Source organism: Plectropomus leopardus, chromosome 1 (assembly GCF_026936395.1).
Source record: "Plectropomus leopardus strain MGB_pleo_1.0 chromosome 1, ASM2693639v1, whole genome shotgun sequence".
In the NCBI taxonomy this organism is placed as follows: domain Eukaryota; kingdom Metazoa; phylum Chordata; class Actinopteri; order Perciformes; family Serranidae; genus Plectropomus; species Plectropomus leopardus.
The window spans coordinates 9,584,472-9,603,104 of record NC_142176.1 but is presented as its reverse complement, the minus strand read 5'-3'; the positions used below and the strand labels follow the sequence as shown (position 1 = coordinate 9,603,104).

Here is an 18,633-nt window from a genome sequence, read left to right as displayed (position 1 = left end):
TTGGCCGACACACACGCTCACTCTCACACACACATATGGCATGTCCAGCATAACAGAAGCGTCAGTGTGCTCAGCAGCTGAAGGGAGTACTGTCCTGCTGTCTCCGGAGTGACCAACGAGATAATTCTAGTTTTAGAAACAGATAAAAATGAAATAAAAACAGGATATCTGGACGGTATTAAAAGCTCTGAGCGCCAGTCCTGAACATTAACAGCTAATCCCTCACTGTGTTTAATGAAGCTGGCAGCTACTCAGTCACGAATGTTTCACAGATGTGTCATGTACTCGTTATGAGCGAGCGATGGAAACCTTTCCAGGAAGGCAGAGTTGTAGAAACCCAGTCTCACTCTGAATCTGTGTGTGTGTGTGTGTGTGTGTGTGTGTGTGTCTCTCAGAATTGCATGTTAGCTTTATTTAAAACCCAATACATACAATACTTAATGCAAAACTATTGAGTGTTAATGATTATATTTCTTCCTCTGTATTGTTGGGATTATTTTCATCACCACACCTGGCTCTACAAATATTGCAAATGTATCTATTTATTGGGAGGCTTTGTTTAATTTTTTTAGGTAGTGTATAAAATATATCCATTACATCTTATTGATGTTAAGAGGAGGGTTTGAAAGTATTTGTCTGGCTTCTCTCTCAATGTAGATTTGGGATTAGTGTGGCGAGCATAGTTTGTTCTAAAGGAGCTTAACGAAGCAGGAATTTTGGTATGATATATTTGAAGAGTTTTTTGAGCTACTCGAATGAATGAATGAATGAATTACTTTATTTCGAACCAAAAATGAAAACATATTATAAACAAGGAAACAAAACAAAAGTACAGTGTCCAAAAAGGAGGGGGTTGAAGTAAAACTTTTTCTAAACCTTTTTCACTTTTTTCTTTTATCTCATATACTATGTCAACAAATTCCCAAACTTATTTACAACTAGTGTACAAACAACCATCCCAAGTTTACTTACCACCCAACTGAATAAATGAATAACTATCCCAGGTTTATTTACGGTGTTAGAAAATGTATATAAACACCTCTAACGCAATCTTTAGTCATCCATATGTATTAATGTTCATGCTTTGTTTCAAGCATCTTTTGGTTATGAATAATTAAGCTGATGTCATTGCAGATTGATCTAATGAGCATCTGTTTGTCTTTCAGTGAGCAGGTCCGGTTTCTCTGGTCTCCAGGTGACGTGCGGTTAGATGCTCAGGAGGTGACTTTCTCTGACAGGCTGCTGACACACTGAAAAACATACTCTCGCTCTCTCACGTGCTTGCATCATGACGTGGGAATGTTCTCCCAAAACTCTGGGTTTGACCAGAAGAAGGTGTTTTTTTTGTTTTTGAGCTCAGCGGCAAACTTAACAGAGATCTGATAAAACTTGAAATCTGAACTTGGACCCTCCAGCTGGCTCGGAAACAGTGATGACCTTTAGCATACGCTGCTCCGCGTAGGATGTTGTGGATGTATTGTCAGCAGCAGAGAAGCCGTAGCTGTCCATTCATTTGTTTAGAAGTTACATTTTAGTTTAATTGTAATAGTATTTAGGGATTTGAAGCGGAGAAATGTTGAAGTTTAGTGTCAAGGGGAGATTAAATGGATGAGAAGTTAAGCTGAAAATTGATTAAGTGGTTGACGGAGCTGACATGACTCATTCTTGCCTTGACCTTTGGAAGAGTTGATGTCAGAGTTTTGTTTTGTTTGTTGGTGCAGGCAGATACAGACAGTGAAGTCAACAGCTGTGACCCAACAGAAAACCTCAGGCCACATTCTGGTCCTAAATCGCTCAGATCGTCAGAGGAAGAAACCAAACATCCCAGTCACTCCGGCATTCTTGAAATTTATTGCAGAAGAATTACTGAACATATGAGCTCACCATGTGTTCTTCTTCATTTTTACTTAACAAATGATGGATGGAAGCAAGACTGAAGGCCCAGACACACCAAACTGATGTAAAAAAAAAATGTTATAATTGACTTGTTTGCTTTACTCCCTTCCGTTCCTCGTCTCATGCACTGAGCTCAACCGTCGTTTTGAGTAATTTAATTCAGCGATGAGCTCCACCGGATACGACGTCAGTTAAACATACCAAATTGGCTAAAAAGCAGCCGACAATGCTCAACTAGTGCAGACAGTGTGGGATACACTTGAAAAACTTGTGACAGATGCTCACCGATGACCTGGACTGACAATCAATCATTGTTTTGGTGTGTCAGGGTCCTATAAGTCTGCAGCCATTCTAGCAGCCCTTTGAGGCTGCAAACATCCATCCATTTTTATCTCCCTCTCTCCTCCTTGGGGATCTTAAGGCCCCCAGGCCAGATAAGATATATCATCCCTCCAGCATATTGTCCCAACTGGTTGTGCTCAGAAAACGCTTAGAAGGCACTCAGAAAGCATCCCAATCAGATGCCCAAACTATCTTAACCGGCCCTTTTTGACATGAAGGAGAAGCAGCTTATCGCCAAGCTCCCTCTGGATGTCTGAGCTCATTTATACTCAGCCTTACATGTAGAGATGGAGACGGTTGGAGCCTTCTGTCTGTTTTCTGAGAGCTCACATATGCAGACAAAAGTGAGCATATCACTGTAGATAGTAGGTGGTAGTGTGGAGTAGTTCAAGCAAGACAGAACCATAGAAGACTAAAAAGAAAATTAATTCAGTGAAATAGGTAAAAAAAGAAAAAATCTTCAACTAAATAAGGGGATGTGTATAGTGGCCACAGAAACCTTCGCTGTCTGCAATGCTGCCTCCGTTATAATATAATTTCCTGCTCCAACCTCGCCTCATTTGTCGTTTTGTGAAACTATTGACTCTGCTCTCTAGTGCCATTTATTGGATGTATTAATGAGAACTTGAAGGGCCTATGGAAGTATGAAGGCAGTGACATTTACAACATTTGAAATATGTGTATCTATTTTCATTTGTAAAGGGAGTATAAATGAGCCTTTAGGCTGAGCCCAGTCACCCTGTGATGACTGATGATGATGATGAGTGTTGCCTAATGGCTCCTAACACAAAATACAGCTGAGGGTGATGGGCAGGCCATTCGTTTTAAAGGTATTTAAACCAAAGTTTTGGACAAATTGAAATTGACCTGATAGTGGCACTAGATGTAAAGTCAGAAGATATCCAAAGTTATTACAATTCATCGTAAGGAGAACATGATTGTCCACTTCAACTTTCATGGTAATCCATCCAATGGTTGTGTAGACATTTCACTGAGAACCATAAATATAAACCTCATAGTGGCACCAGAAGAAAAGACGGGATCAACAAAATCAGACAGATTCAGCATCTGGGAACCGTGAATATCTGCACAGATGTTTGCACAAATCCATCCAGTAGATGTGGAGATAAACACTGGAAAAATTAAAACGTTAATCTGCTGGCGCTTGAGGAAAGACAAGAGTTTACCAAAGTCATTAGGCTTCATTGACTGGGCACAATAATGATCTTTGCCAAATGTAACGGCAATCCCACTGCACTTTACTGACAGACCGACAAAACAGCGTTCCCATCCACAGGGCTGAAAGGAAAGTGAATACAAACAACGTTAACTCAAAGCTGCTCCAGGGCTCTTTAGATCAGTGACCCTTTTTGTACTTTACACCCACACAGCAGTTTTTATTTCCACCTTATGTTGAAACAAAGATGGCCTTCCACCAAGTGATCTCTTATTTTCCTGTAACAGATTTAATGACAGCCCGAGTACATCCGAGCATCAATCACTTGTTGAGCTGAACAAAGACGTTGCACTCCTGAGGCAGTGTTTCCTTTCCAAGCTGTGAACCATCTCCAAGAAGCTCCATCAACTTTAACTTTCTCGGATTAGCTCTTGAATGCTCTTCCTTGACGTCACTCACTTTGAATCCCTTCCCTCATCTGTCTGGATCAGACTGGCAGCGGCTGCTTTCCTGCTCGTGACGGCGTCTTTTTGGGACAGCTGGCAACGTTTACCTCAGTGAGGGAGACTGATGGGCTGTTTTGACTCAGAGGGGGGAACAGAGCTGCAACCTTCAGGCCCAAACTCAGGTGGAAGTTCTCAAATTGTACAGGAAACTTATTAAATAGTAACATGCCTGTCAACTTAACTGTGATTAAATGTTAAATTGCACAATGGATACAATGCAAAGGCAGCATGGAAACATACAAAGTGAGTGGAAAGAGTGAAAAGGGCAGGTTCACTCCAGGTGACCTGAACTGAGGAGACACATCTGCTCACATTGAGAATGTTTTAACTCACAGTGAAAAATTTGAATGACATGACAAAGTTTTAAGACAACATTTTATTAGATAGAGGTCAATTTTAAATGAATAATTCCCAAATTTACATATTTGTAAAGGAAAATTTTATTGATGAATTCATTTAAGCATGTCGTCACTACCAACAGGGGGCGCCAAAGTAAAATATTTTGAAAATCTTATGACGTTTAAAGGCGTACTGGGGAGTATTTGTCCATTAGTTGTGCTGTGGAGCAATATTTATATTGTAAATTGGTCCCGACTGTAAAAGGAGTTGGTTAGATTGCTTAGGAATTGGAGTTCTGCAGTCTTTTACCTACACCTCATAGTTCGCTGTCAAACCTCAATGCCAGATACACCGTTTTCTCCGACTGCTTCACAATAGAGGCCCCCAGTCTTTCACATTCAGTGTAAAGCAGCAGCAGTGGGACATATGTGGATTGCTTTAGCAGTAACTTAATACAGGTGTGATATGACTGCAAGAGAGTGAACAGTAGCAGTGAGACTTTTATTTACTGAATTACTTACATGCTTTGTCTCCTTGTGTTAGTAAAAGGTCATTTAAATCCAGTGTAACAACGGCAGATTCTGCCACTGAAGGCTGAGCCCAGTCACCCCATCATGGCTGATGATGATGAGCCTGGCTGATTGGCTCTGAACATGAAGTACAGCTGAGGGTGATGGGAGGGGCATTAGTTTTGCAGGTGTTATTCCTGTTGTATGTAGCTGCACAAACTGATTAATATTTCTGAATATGTCATTTATCACATGAAAATAGGATAAAGTGGACTGGCAGGAACCACTTGTGCCATTGTGCTTCTTTGCGTCAAAATAGGATTTTTTTCACACAGCCTCCCTCTTTTATTCTTTCAACCACTTTTTTTAAAATGTTGCATGAAAGTTGCTGCGTAATTTGTGCATATCCAAAAACCTGCTAATATCTAAGTCTTCAATGATGTTTTAAAGCAGGTGTGTTTCTCCTTACATCCAGGAATGTAGGCTTTTCTTTTGTGCATGCATTTCTACCACACAGCCTTGCAAACTGTTGACCCACTAGTTTGTGTACAATCGATTCAAGACAATGCACATGGCTGACTGTGTCACAGACGGTGGTAAAAACCCCAACTGAAATGCATATTTTGAAAAATGCTCTGGATAATATCCCACATGCATTTATCAAAAAATGTCATGTTTGGAAAAAGGCCTTATTTGGAATACCAAAAAGAATATGCTGTGTAGAGGACCTGCATCAAATTTCAGAATATTGTCATATTCAGAATCATAGTGGAATATTAGTGTGCATGTAAACATAGTCAATGGCATGAAATTACACTGCATTACATGCATGCGTTGTCATCTTGTGTGTGTGAAGGCAATTTTGAATCCAGTGCAGAAATGGTGGACAAGCGCACTATAAATATCATTTATTATTATTATTATTATTATTATTATTTAACTGATGGATGTAAAAAGATGGAATAGCTATTGCAGAAAAATTGCCCACATTGTGTCAAAAATGAGCTTTGTTTCTTGACAATCTTAAAGTTTAGAACTTTTCTTTCTAGTGTAGTTGTATAGTTACCATTCAGATGTTGAAAATCTGTTAACCGTGGTGACTGTGACCTAAAAAGTTAAAATGTATGTGTATGCAGGCCTAATGATTATCAACATATTGATAAATAGGGAGAACGGTCCTTCCATTGAAAATCAAAGAGCTATCAGCCATGAGGTTTTTCACACAGGACAGTAACACTTTGTATGTTTTTGCGCTTTAATTCCCTGAACTGAACTCCTTCTCTGAGGGAAATATTGGAGAAAGTGTTGAAGTTGGCGGGCGGGGGCTGTGTATATGTGTGTGTGTGTGTGTGTTGCTGTGTGTCTGCGTGTGTGTCTGTTAGAGAGAGAGGGCGGCAGCTCAGTTCGTCATCATCAGCCTCTTTGCCGAGCTGCTACAACAGTCAGACTGTGTTAAGTGCTGTGGGAGTGTAGTCGTGGCAACCGTTTTGTGGAGTGTTTGTGAGTGTTTCAAGGTCCCGGTGGGATTTGGGGGGTGGGCGAGCGAGAGAGAAAGCTGTGTGTATGTGTGTAAGAGATTGTGTAAATCAGTGTTGGCTGGAAATGCCTGTGTGACCTAATGCACATCTGTGTGTGTTGGACTGATAGCTGGAGAGTTTTTAAAGAGAAAAGTTCTGTCTTTGTGTTCAGTCTCTTATCTGAGAATCTAAACAGAGACAAATGAGCAAACAAACAAGCAGCGGCCTGGGTGGTGTCGATGGGCCCTGATGCTCTGATGACACTCAGTATTTGGAGCTGGACGGAGCCGATCAGCTCGTCACCTCCAGCAGCTGCTCCTGTTCAGAGCTGCCATATCTTATTCATAACCCGCTGAACAGAAACCAGATCCAGCGAAACTCATTACTCCTTCAGCCTCGTTCTCAGGCTGCTGCTCACATTTGAGTTTTATACACAAAGGCTTTTCTCCCTTGAACTTATGTTCTTATTTCAAGTCAGTTAACTGCTGTTATGTTTTTATGTCATCAGTATTATTATATTATTACACTACAGTCAGATGTTTTTATTTTAATTTGTTTACATGACTCATGTTTACAAGATCAATTGTGTTGTTATAAAGCAGTAATTTCCAATTCTTAATTTTTGACTGTTTTTTCTAAAATTCCTTTAAAATTAACATACATTATATTAGAAAAGTGGCCCACTTTATTTATAGCTGTCTTAATCCTACAGAAATTATCATTAGATCTGGCAGGGCTTTGCCTTCCTTTTTTTTTTGCAACAAAGGTCCTGGGCCCGAAGCAAGTGCTGCAATCTGCAGAAAATGTAAGTACATCTTTTTTTTTGTAATATAAAGGCATGCCATGCAGATTGCCTGGTCACTGTTTGTTAACACAGCATTTACACTTGGCCTTCTCACAACACTGCTTTTTTGTAAGCTTATTATTATTATTATTATTATTGTTATTTTTATGCCCTTTTTAGATAGGACAGATGCAGTGTGAAAGTGGGAGAGAGAGGAGATGACATGCAGCAAAGAGGTCGAGGGTGGAATCGAACCTGCACCTACTGCAGCAAAGATATAGGTTTTCGTGTATGGGACGCCCACTCTTCCAGGTAAGCTGCTGAGCACTTCACCACACCGCTTGTGCGTACATTGCAAGCTAGTGAAAGTAAAAGTCAGCTCTAGAAACACAAATGTTTTGAACAAGCTTTGTCAGCTTGGCATCCCCCCTACACTGTATTTTTCCTGCACTGAGCCCACAGTTTTTTGTTGCTTCCTTTATATGACCAGACACACCAAACCAACATCAAAGAAGTCGTGGTGAAGAAGACAGACTATTGCTTTACCTTCACGTACCTCACGCTTTGTCTCGGTCAAAAAGTTGCACCTGAAGACAATGCAAAGTCTACAGCAAAAAGCCAACTAGGGCATGATGCAGCAGGCGCTACAAGAGGTGTTAATGCATCGCATAACTCCTCAAAAGTTGAGCGGATCATCTGAACGTTTTTAATCCGCAATTCCTCTGTGAAATCGTGGACTATCACCTCCCAGAAATCCATCATGTGCTTGCCTTTCCATTAACACCTACGTTGCCTTTAATCTTAGATTATTGACATTTTGAAATTATCGCTGAAGTCTTGTGCAAATCTGTAATGGAAACCTGCTCATTAACACAAATGATTATGAATCATCTCTGCTAACAAAAACTCAATGGCTAAGAAATTCATCTTACCCAACAGGCAATAACTGTTTCAATCTCACATCTTCATGACTTTAGCCGTTTGTTTGCTTTCCTCACTTACATTTCTCATGTGCTGAGCTGATTTGCCATTTAGAGTGATTTCATTCACCGACAAGCTCAACAGTTTCCGATGCTGTTTCAACATGCTAAATTGTCCAAAGACAGCCAACAAGGGCCGACATTAATCAACAATCGATATGTCAGGACTCTTGGATGTGTGCTTACTGTCTGACACCTGGTCGCTGGCACCATTTCATTTCGTTCTGACCTCACCTGCACGCTGTGCCCAGAAACGTCCTGAGCACAGCAAAATAAGATGAAAATAAGAAAATACAGGCAGTGGGCAGAGTCTCTGCAGATAAAAACACTGCCACACTTCTAGTGGGTCAGAAGTGAAACTTTTGTATGAGTCTAAATGTTTTTCTTATTGTTTTTCTTAGGGGAAATTTCTGCCTAGTACTTCTTAAAGGATATTTCCTCTTTCTTTTATCTTAGTGCTTTGATATAAATAGGATGAAGGATGAAGATAAATTAGTGTATTCAATCACCTGAAACTTTAAGAGAAAAACACACAAATCAAAGAAACACCCCGGTCTTGTCTGTCATGAATTCATTTAAACTCTTGACCTTAAGTTGTTTTTAAAATGTTATATTCTCTGTTATTTATCATCTTTGCTGACTGATTAGACACTTCCAGGATTTCTCTCTTCTACCTGGAATTCAACAGAAAACAAAAAACGAATCAATTACCGAGTGTCAACTTGAACATTCAACATGTTGCTGAAAACTGAGTCAGCCATCAGGGATTATTGGGCTGACTGAAGGATGCAGCGGGTGCAAAATGTAAATCACTTAACCCTAACCCGTAACCCTATGAAACCTGAGCAAATTGGCTTGATTTCTTTAAAAAAAACATGGAAAGAAGGCAATAAGCAATGACAAAAATGACCCAAAAATTAGCAAGAAATCGGTCAAAAAGTACAAGAAAAATACCTAGAAAAAGCAAATAAGGCAAACAAGACCTGAAAAACCTTCCTTAACCGTCCTTAAAAATTATAATTTTCTAACATAGTCTAATTATGATAATTATAAATATAGTTATATATTTTTTTAAAAGATATCCATTGGTAAAAGTAATGTAAATTAATAGATTCTCAGAGACTACCCAGAAGGTTTCCAACCAGGTCACTTTCTATAAGTACAGCAAAATGTATTTTATATTCAGTAAACAAAAAAGAGTTAAAGCTGTATGTTGCAGTAATAGTTGCATTTTTTAATCACAGTAAGTGACACAAGAATTGACTATTTCTCTCATGACCGGTCTCAAAATGTAAACACTGACGTACCGTCGCTGTCTCTCACTTTGGCACTCGCCTCACAGTTTGAACACTATGCATGCGTATAGTATTGTCACTGATCCACTGATATGATATCATCTTACTTTCCCCCATGGGTGAGTCACATGACCCCCGTTAGGGTGAGAGAGGGAGGGTCAGAACGCTTCAATGAGAACCACATGGAGGGAGGAGAGAGCTGCAACCAAACAGAGAGAGAGGGGCCAACGCGAGCCGCAGAGACGCATGAAGAAGAGCGAGAGAGCAGCTGAAGGAAAACATCTGAGCCTCCAGGACCAGGACCGAGGTCAGACCAGGGACCACAGGCTGCACGACAACCAGAGCCAGAATCAGGACCACAGACCAGGAGCAGCCCAGTCCACCATGTCAGAGTCCATCAGGAGAAAAAGCTCCAGCAGACAGCTCCTGCAGAACCTGATCAGGTGAGAGGAAAACGACTCTCTGACACAAAAGTTTATTTTTTAACTCATTCATGCAGGATGAAATTAGTTAATTCTGTGTTGATAAAGTGTTGCACTCTTACTCTACAACATTAATTGGACAGTTAGTTGCTTGTTACTCTGCATATAAAGATTTTTAAAACAGTGCACCTGGCAGTATCTAAAATTTTAAAATTAATTCTCATTAAGATTGCTGCAAATGGGCTTAATTTCTTTAAAAACAAAAAAGAAATAACCCAAAAAATTGCAAAGAAATTTGCAAAAATATTGGAAAATTAGCAAAAAACAATAAACAAACAAATGAAAAACAAAAAAAAAGTAAGTTAGGTTTTTTATGACCTGAAAAAATGCTTACAAGTATAATAATCTCATGTAATATTTTAAATAGTCTGTTATGGTAATAAAAAATATGTTTCTCTGAACATTTTCATAAGCTTTTTTTAAAAAAAACCCATATAATTTCTAAATCTGCTAATTTCTTGAAAATTTAAGGGAGTTTTCTTGCCGAGTTGCTTGACTTTGACCCCAAGTTTCTGAAGGAAAACCAATTTGCTCAGAGGTTTAACTGCTTGTTAAAGCTGTCCGAATGCAGCATAAGAAAAGTGATTTATTCAGTGACACACTGACACGAGGGCCACTCTGCCTGCATAATTAGCACTTTTATACTAAAGGAATTTTTTTTTATAATACCTACGTACTTTTTTTGTCTTCTGTACTGTGCTGCATTGACACTTGAATCTATCCATCTGACGTTCTATCCCACTTTGAATGCAGGACTATTATTAATATATTAATATTATATAGGAGTGTAGTATTGATACTTGTAAAACTATTGATACTTTTACCTTATTTGGATCCCCATTAGCTGCCATTAAGGAAGCTGCTACTCTTGCCAGGGTCCACACAGAACAAAACAAACATTAAAAAAGATACATAAAACAAAAAGCCTTAATAAAATGGAGTGAAGCATCTGACTGAATTGTAATGTATAGATATTAATATCCCATGCCAAGAATAAACCACAAAGAAAAACAATTACATGTTCATGAAAGCACAATGGAAGTAAACCTCAATTACTTGTTACCTCTTGTGATGTGTGTCATGGTTGCAATCTTTTTAAATTATTTAATTTAGGAGATATTAAGGCATATAAATGACTTTATTGTGAAGGGTGGGTTTGAATGAGCCAATCATATTTATTTGTGGTGGTTGTGATTTGCTCTTCTGCCTTCACCTCCACCCAGGATCCTTTGCTCTAATTTAGATTTTCTGTCTTAGTGAAAATACCAAGATGACATGAAGTGATAAACCCAAATTCCAGGCTCATAGTCATTTTAATTCTGTAAGAGGGGGATTTGGGGCGGGGGGCAACAACTAACAGGGAATGTGCAGGATTACTTGCTTTTACCTGTACTTCAACTTTAACTTTGTTGTCCTCGAAGAGAAATCTGTCATGCAGCTAAATTAAACACAGAACACACTAACTTCAACACAAAACACATTGAAATATTTAACAAATTAAATTAAAATATGTACAAATTTATGCTAGAGCCCTCCACAGAAGTTCATAGAAATGAACAATATTAACAAAATGACATAAAACCTGGAGTACATCCAACTATCATCATCCCACTTAATCATCAGCGGTTAAAACAGTTATCATCATTAACCACCAATATTATATAGCAGTCAGATAATCAGCTCACTCAGTCCGAGCACTTAAGTTTCACTGCATGATCTACACATGACAGAAAAACCAAGGTTAGAAAAATATACGCAAACTTGACAGTAGAGAGTAAATATTCGTCCTTAAGTCTTAACTTAAGATAAATATTTTAATTTCATCATGAGACTCATTATAAAGAGTTAAGTAAGTTTCTGAAAGCTGAAACGAAAATTAACTTACTCTGTTTTACAGGAACAATTGAGGAATTTTCCCATTTGTTTAATATAGACAGAGATCAGTGTAGTGGCCTTTACAAAATTTAAACTTGAAACATTTCTGCATTAGCCTCAGCATCAGCAGGTAGTGGTCCCCAATTAAGAGGGGTATACTGTGTACTCGATACGAGAACAATAAGGGACCGAGAACCAAACCATGTGGAACACCAAACAAAAGATGAGAACAAAGAGACCAATCGATGGATGATACGGTTGAGACCATTTCAAAGCCTGTGTCCAACAGCTGTTGTCTGAGGTGACTATCGTGAATGCAGTGCTGAAGGAATACTTGTATGTTCATTACTCATCACATGTGACCTGAAATTTGTGAAGAAAACTTAGTTTTTCCAACATTTCTAGTGAACAGAGAATCCAAAATGGAGAAAATTCTTGATGAATTGAAGTCATAAAGGACCACATTTAACAACAACACTATATTTAAACATTTGTTTACAAACTCTCACACAACTAATGCAGTAGAAAGCAAGTCTCATGTATCCAGTCATATGTTCAGTACTTCCAAAACACATTAATTTTCTCTAAAACATTATAATTTAAAACATGCCAGTAAAAACAGTCTCATGCACGGCTGAGTACCGTGCCTGGACAAGTATGTGCGTTTTATATCAGTCATGCGCAGACAGCATTTTAGTAAAAATGTACGTGTTTGGGAAGCACTGAGCATACGACTGGATAATTGAGACTTGGATTAAATTGCATGAGTTGTGTGAGAGTTTGCAAACAGACGTTTTGCTATAGTTTTGCTGTTGTAAACCCTTTGAAACCTGGGCGATTTGGCTTGATTTCTTTCAAAAACATGGAAAGAAGGCAAGGAGCAATTTAAGAAGAAATAACCGAAAAATGGGTAGGAAAATAATCAAAAGTACAAGAAAATAATCTGAAAATGAGCAAAAAGAAAGAAATAAACCCAAAAACCAACCAGCCAGCTCAGCCAAACAAAACAATACAAAAATGTGAAATTAAAAAAAAACAAATAAACTGAAATGACCTGACAAAAATCTAACCCCAACTTATTCCACAGACCTCTTTCATGGGTAGCAAGTGGCCAGTGGAATTATGAAGCAGTAAAAAATGTACAGTAAAAACTGGAAAATAACAGAAAATTATTAACATTAGTAAAGATAGTGCCTAAAAATAAGAATAAGCATAAATAACAGAATTTCTTCAATGTTTATGAACATCATACGTTAATAACACAATAACATTTAGAAATCCACCCAAAGACAAGATAGTGGACCCAGGAGGAGTAGCCATTGCCTTTGTAACAACTAATGTGGATATAAATAAACAATAAACAATTTTACTTTTCCGTAAGACTCCCTCTTATGAAAAACATCCTGTAATTTTTCAGTCATCGGATTCCGTTTCAGTGCGATCACTTTTTTATCATATTCCTTTGTTCTCTTTTGTACCCTGATGCTTTTTAGTTCTCCAATACAGTCTACTCTGGTTTATCTCCTAACAGGCACATGGAGCCCAATTTAATGTGCTGTTTTCTGTATTTGCATCTAACTACTGTTCCTCGTCGTCAGTGAGGCTCTTGTTTCCTCCGTGATCGGTGGAACATTGCTGTTCATACATTGTGACTTCACTAAAAATGACACTGAGCTCTGAGTTCAATGGCTTCTTTTATAGCTGCAACTTCCTTAATGGCCATGACATCATCTGGCAGAGTCCTGAACCCCCTCCTGTGCAACTGCACACACACACAAAGAAAATGCAGTTCCCCAGGCCTCCATTGCCTCATTGTGTAAATGGTGGAAAAAGTGATGCGTATCAGACAGATTTCCTCCATAATTTGCTCGTTTCACATTTATGCTTCGCAGCATCGCTTTAAACGTCCCGGCAGACTCTGAAGATACCTGGAAGTACAGATTGTCCTGCAGAGACAATATCCTGTTACAACAGTAGTTCAGTCTGTGAATAAAACAGAGCAGACATGCCTCATCTACAACTACTACAGATAGTGATTTCCCACCTTTAAAACTTAACGTCTTTCAAAAGAAGGCCGTAACTTGTTGCACTCAGCTGTGATCTCGACATGTCATTGCTCTATAGCTTTGCTTTTAGAGATATTTACTGCACTCTCTAAGTCCCAGATGACTTTTTTATTTAACATAATGTGCACAAGCAGCCTAGAAAGCCAATTAGATTTGCTAATTACGCTGTGGTGTCATGCGTAATCGCTGCTTGGATTACGTTCAGAGGCTACGTGTTTTTGAGTGAATGAAAAGCTGCTTTCATCTTCCGTACTTGAGTCACAAAGAGGTGGTCAGAGTGGTTGAAGGGCGTATAAAGCTCAGGACTTAAACTACAGAGTGCATGCAAGATCCCGTTTGTGGTTTGGCAGCAAAAGCACTTTGGTTAAGGTTAGGAAAAGATTTTGGTTTCGACTGAGTAGCCTAATTAATAAACATGTGTCTGAAGTCACTGCTGAATTCATTAGACCAGACTATGATCTTTCCCTAACTTACCTAAGTGATGTGAGTGCCTAAAACATTACCATAAAAAGTTTAATAATGCTGGACTCAATATGTGCAATTGGTTTAATTTAATTTTACTTTTAAAATATTTTATTAAAATATTTTGATTTAAAATGGGGTTTTTTAACTGTATTTCTTTTATTGGCACAATAAAACCACAACAAGTTAAGCAACAGATTAAAACAGATTTTGCAGGTGAGATAAAACCTCCATGAAGGGATATGAAGATGTCTCACCTAAATAAACAATGCAAACAGCAATGAAGACTAAAAAACACAGACAAATAAAAAATAAAGCAAATAACTTTTTTTAATGAAATAAACAGCAGAAACATGACATACAAACATTATATAAGAAAATTAAACAGAATAAAGCTGACATGTCCCTATTTAAACTTCAAACACTACAGAGAAAATCTGCATACAGAACTTCAGGCTCCACAACTTTGTCTTCAAAAATAAGTGCAATATTTATTCTGAAATTAAGAAAATACACTTCTGCAAACCCTGGCTATGTTACATTTGTACGGTTCATAACAAAGTTCAGATTACTTGTATATGAGCTGAGTTCCTCATCAGATGAGGAAGGGATGGTTGGGGTGACATTAGAGAACAGCAGACTTCTGTTCAAAACCAACAAAGTGGCATTTCCTAACAAGTTCAGGACATTTTCAGCTGTGTTTGCAGCATCCAAATTGGGTATTTTAAGTTAAAAAAAAGCATCTTTCTCGAACCCTAAGCACGTGTTATTTGTACCTAAACAAAAACAGTGATGTCACAACATAAAATTGATAATTGCAATGTAAAGAAACAAAAAGTTTTAACATGTCCACTAAATATGAAATATACAAATCAGCCCATTGTCATTCCAGAATCGTGAATTAGCGCCGCTTTGACAGTACTTTTGGCATAAGTTCTCAACACGGTGGATGGGTCCCACAAACAACAGACTTTGGGAGTCTGGTGTTTGCTTCATTTCCGAATTTGAAGTTTTTTTTTTTTACACCTGACTATGAACCTCCTTCCCCTAATCCATTCCCCTAAACCATCTGTGCCAGCATGTGCGTTTGCTGATGTTCTGACGTTGGTTGTCATGTGTCATCCTTGAATGTGAGGAGCAGATGCAGAAGGATATCTAAAAGTCCAGAAAATGCTATCCAAAACAATGAAGAAAAGGGAAAAACCCAAAAAGCATAATAAGTCCCATTTAATAGAAAACAGAATCCATTTTGAAACATATTCACTGTTGCAAATTAGTTGCATATAAACAGAGACAAGGTTTGCACAAGCAACCTCACTCCCACCTTGTCAAATTCTGACGCTTGATCAGTGGTGCTTGGCGTGCACAAACGAGCACTAGCCACTCAAAGGGAGAGTAAGGCCGGTCATAGGATTCGCAAATTTACCACCCATGAGACCAAAAGTCAAGTTATTTAGATAGCGATGTAGTGTGCTGTATGTGTAGCATTTTAGCCTGTGATATATGTCCTGCGGCATATATGACTTATCTCATGCAACATTACATGTCAGCAGTAATAAATGTGCATATTTTAAGCCAAAACATGATGTTTTTATAACCACAGACTTTTGTTGCCTAAACCTAAGGAAGTAAACCTAAAAACTATGATTTCACCTTTGTTTAAAACTTTATTTTAAAAAGAGACTGTATGCATTTAACAAACGGAAACTGCACATTTCCTGTGAAAACAGAAGTTCATTTTAAAAAGTTGCAATGTATGTAATGAGTGAACATAGACACGCTGTCCCTGAGCGTCCAAAACTGATGCTAGAGGCATACCTAGATAATCTAGTTTGATGTGCAAGGCCACTGACCAAGAGCTGATATCTGACAAGTTGTAAGTGAGAGGATATTATCTGCACAAGTTATTATCTTGTTTGCACAAAATGCCCATCTTGATGATGAGATAATCACTTGTGTGGACAAGATGTTTGATCCATAGGATGAGATAAATCAGTCTCTTTTCTTGTAAGGAGTGAAATGATTTGTATTTACTGACTAAAGCTCTTTAACATGCAACAGCACAGAAAGGTCCTTTGAGGATTTCATGCTTTTCCTCCTTCAGCCAACAATGATGAGGTCCAGACAGTTAAGCCTAATATCCAGTTGACCCAGTTCCCTCCAAAAAATTGCCTGACTGAGATCCAACATATCCCTATCACACATCAAATTGATTTATAGCAAACTAAAGATGGACTTTGCCAATATGGCTCCTGCTACATCTCTAGTGAGTTTGATCTTATTTAGGTCACCTTCCCACATGATAATGACCGCAGCATGTTTGACTGTTTGAATCACTCGCCAGCACCAGTGACAGTCATCAGACTTTTGAATTTTGAAGATTTTCTTTTTCTTGTTGATTTCATTCAGCCAAATGTTTGATGAACTGACATTGTTGGGAGAATTTGTCATATTTTTGGGTGAAGGCCTTTTCATTCAATCTACTCACTACCGGCCAACACAAAGGCAACTGGTTTGCGTGTTTAATGTTTTCTTTTAATGAGAACCAACAAGCTTGAGGCTTTGGCCTGTTTTTCTTCCATGATGCCTCTGCAGTGTTGGGACTAAATTCACATTTGCTTTTACCAGCAGATTTCACCAGTCATCGGCCTGTGCAAAATGCAAAGTTTATTTTTTTAAGCTAATATGAGGTAACTTTGGAAGATATCCACTTAATGATTTAACTTACCAACTCAGACTGCTGTAGTCTCACATTAAATCCCTACTATGCAGGATTTTCCTAAAAGCAATGCATAGACTCATACAGAAGTAATCTCTCTCAATCATCACTTATGACCCACTTGAAGTGTGTTGTGTATTTTTCTGCAGAGACTCTACCCTCTGCCTGTTTTTTATGTTCTTCTTATTCTCGGTGCTCACAACATTTATGAGTTTGCAGCCCACAATGTTCACAAGAGGTCAGGGCTTTATAAAAAGGTAGCACTACACCATAAGCAGCATTCAAGAGACACAGCGTTGTGGGGGGAAAAAAAAGCAAATATATTTAGGAAAAAAACGCCAAACGAGAGTGAATCTGGGGTTGGTTTTCTATTTCACTTTCACAGTAACCAAAAATACTGCATAGAATACCTTTTAACATGTAAACTTTAAATATATATATAATATATAATCTTTAAGAGCAAGACTTGTGAAATTTTTTTGTTTGAAGAAGATGGCCGCACGGAGCCGCACTGAGTAACACCAACTAAGGTCGTCAATAGTCCCACTAAAATGTGATCTCAATACGCTCCCTTTACGAGCAGAACTTTGAGAACAACCTGCAGAAGGAGACTATAAACTTAAGAGCTGATAAAGCTAGTGAAGTTTGGCGTACTTCTAACATTTTTTGAACGCACGTGGCAAGAGCTGGTTGGAATAATGCCGACAGAACAAGGACAGCCAGACTCTAGAGATCTAGAGACCTGCTGTCTCAAGCGATCGATGAAAGCTTCACATTTACTGCAGGAGATCGGGAAATGCTGCACAGCATTTTTAAACAACTCAAAAAGCTCGACGTACTGGATGAATTGAAAACTGATGTGGCAGAACTAAAAAAGTCAGTGGATTTTGCCCACAACACCATGGAGCAGATTGAAAAGGTCAATAAAACACTAAAAGAAGACGTTGGGAAACTAAAACAAACAGCAGAGGTCCTGACGAGTGAAAACAAGAAACTGAAAGCAGCTGTACTGGATTTACAGTGCAGATCCATGAGAGACAACCTGCTAATCATGGGAATACAAGAGCAGCCTCACGAGACTTACCAGGCTGCGGAGACACTCGTCCGATGCTTTTTGAGGAACCATCTGGGGTTTTCCGAGGAGGACGCAAAAGCCATACAGATTGAGAGAGCACACAGACTAGGACGGCGTCTCACAGGTAAATCCAGACCAATTGTGATCAAATTTGCAAATTCTAAGCAAGTCGACCACATTCTTTCCTTGAGCAAAATGTTGAAAGGCTCTCCCTTCGTTATTACCAAGCAATATCCAAAGGAAGTTGTGGTAAAAAAGACGCGAACTGTTCCTGTAATGATCTCGCTTAAAGAGCAAGGACAAAAGTTCGTCTGGTAATGGATAAATTATATGTTAACGGCGAGCTGTTTAATCAAAACAAAGTCGCTGACAAGTGACGTCACAACCATCGGCGACGTCTCTGTTTCCGCGCCGCAGCAGCGAGGATTGAGAGAAAGAAAGGGAAAAAAAAAAAAAAAAAAAAAAAAGGACAACGAGGAGGACAGAGGGAAAAAAAAAAACAGTTAGGATTATTTTTTTCTCTTTTGAATGGAGGAAAGACATGAACTAAAAAAAAAAAGAAGACAAGATTTTTTTTTTTTTTTTTTTTTTCCTTCGCCTGTTTATTGG

The 18,633-nt window shown here is 38.5% G+C and overlaps 1 protein-coding gene across 2 annotated transcripts in view; it reads left to right on the top strand.

The window, feature by feature from the left end:
• Nucleotides 1-9,109: 9,109 nt before the first annotated feature.
• The window catches only part of LOC121946550 (uncharacterized), a 44,633-nt gene continuing 35,109 nt past the window's right edge, over nucleotides 9,110-18,633 (top strand). Inside the window, exon 1 of one of the 2 annotated variants that reach the window (XM_088073598.1) lies at nucleotides 9,110-9,788. In XM_088073598.1, coding sequence (XP_087929724.1) covers nucleotides 9,517-9,788 — 272 coding nt within the window. In that variant the 5' untranslated portion in view covers nucleotides 9,110-9,516. The remainder of the gene's footprint in view (nucleotides 9,789-18,633) is intronic. The other variant, XM_042491163.2, reaches the window with a different exon arrangement.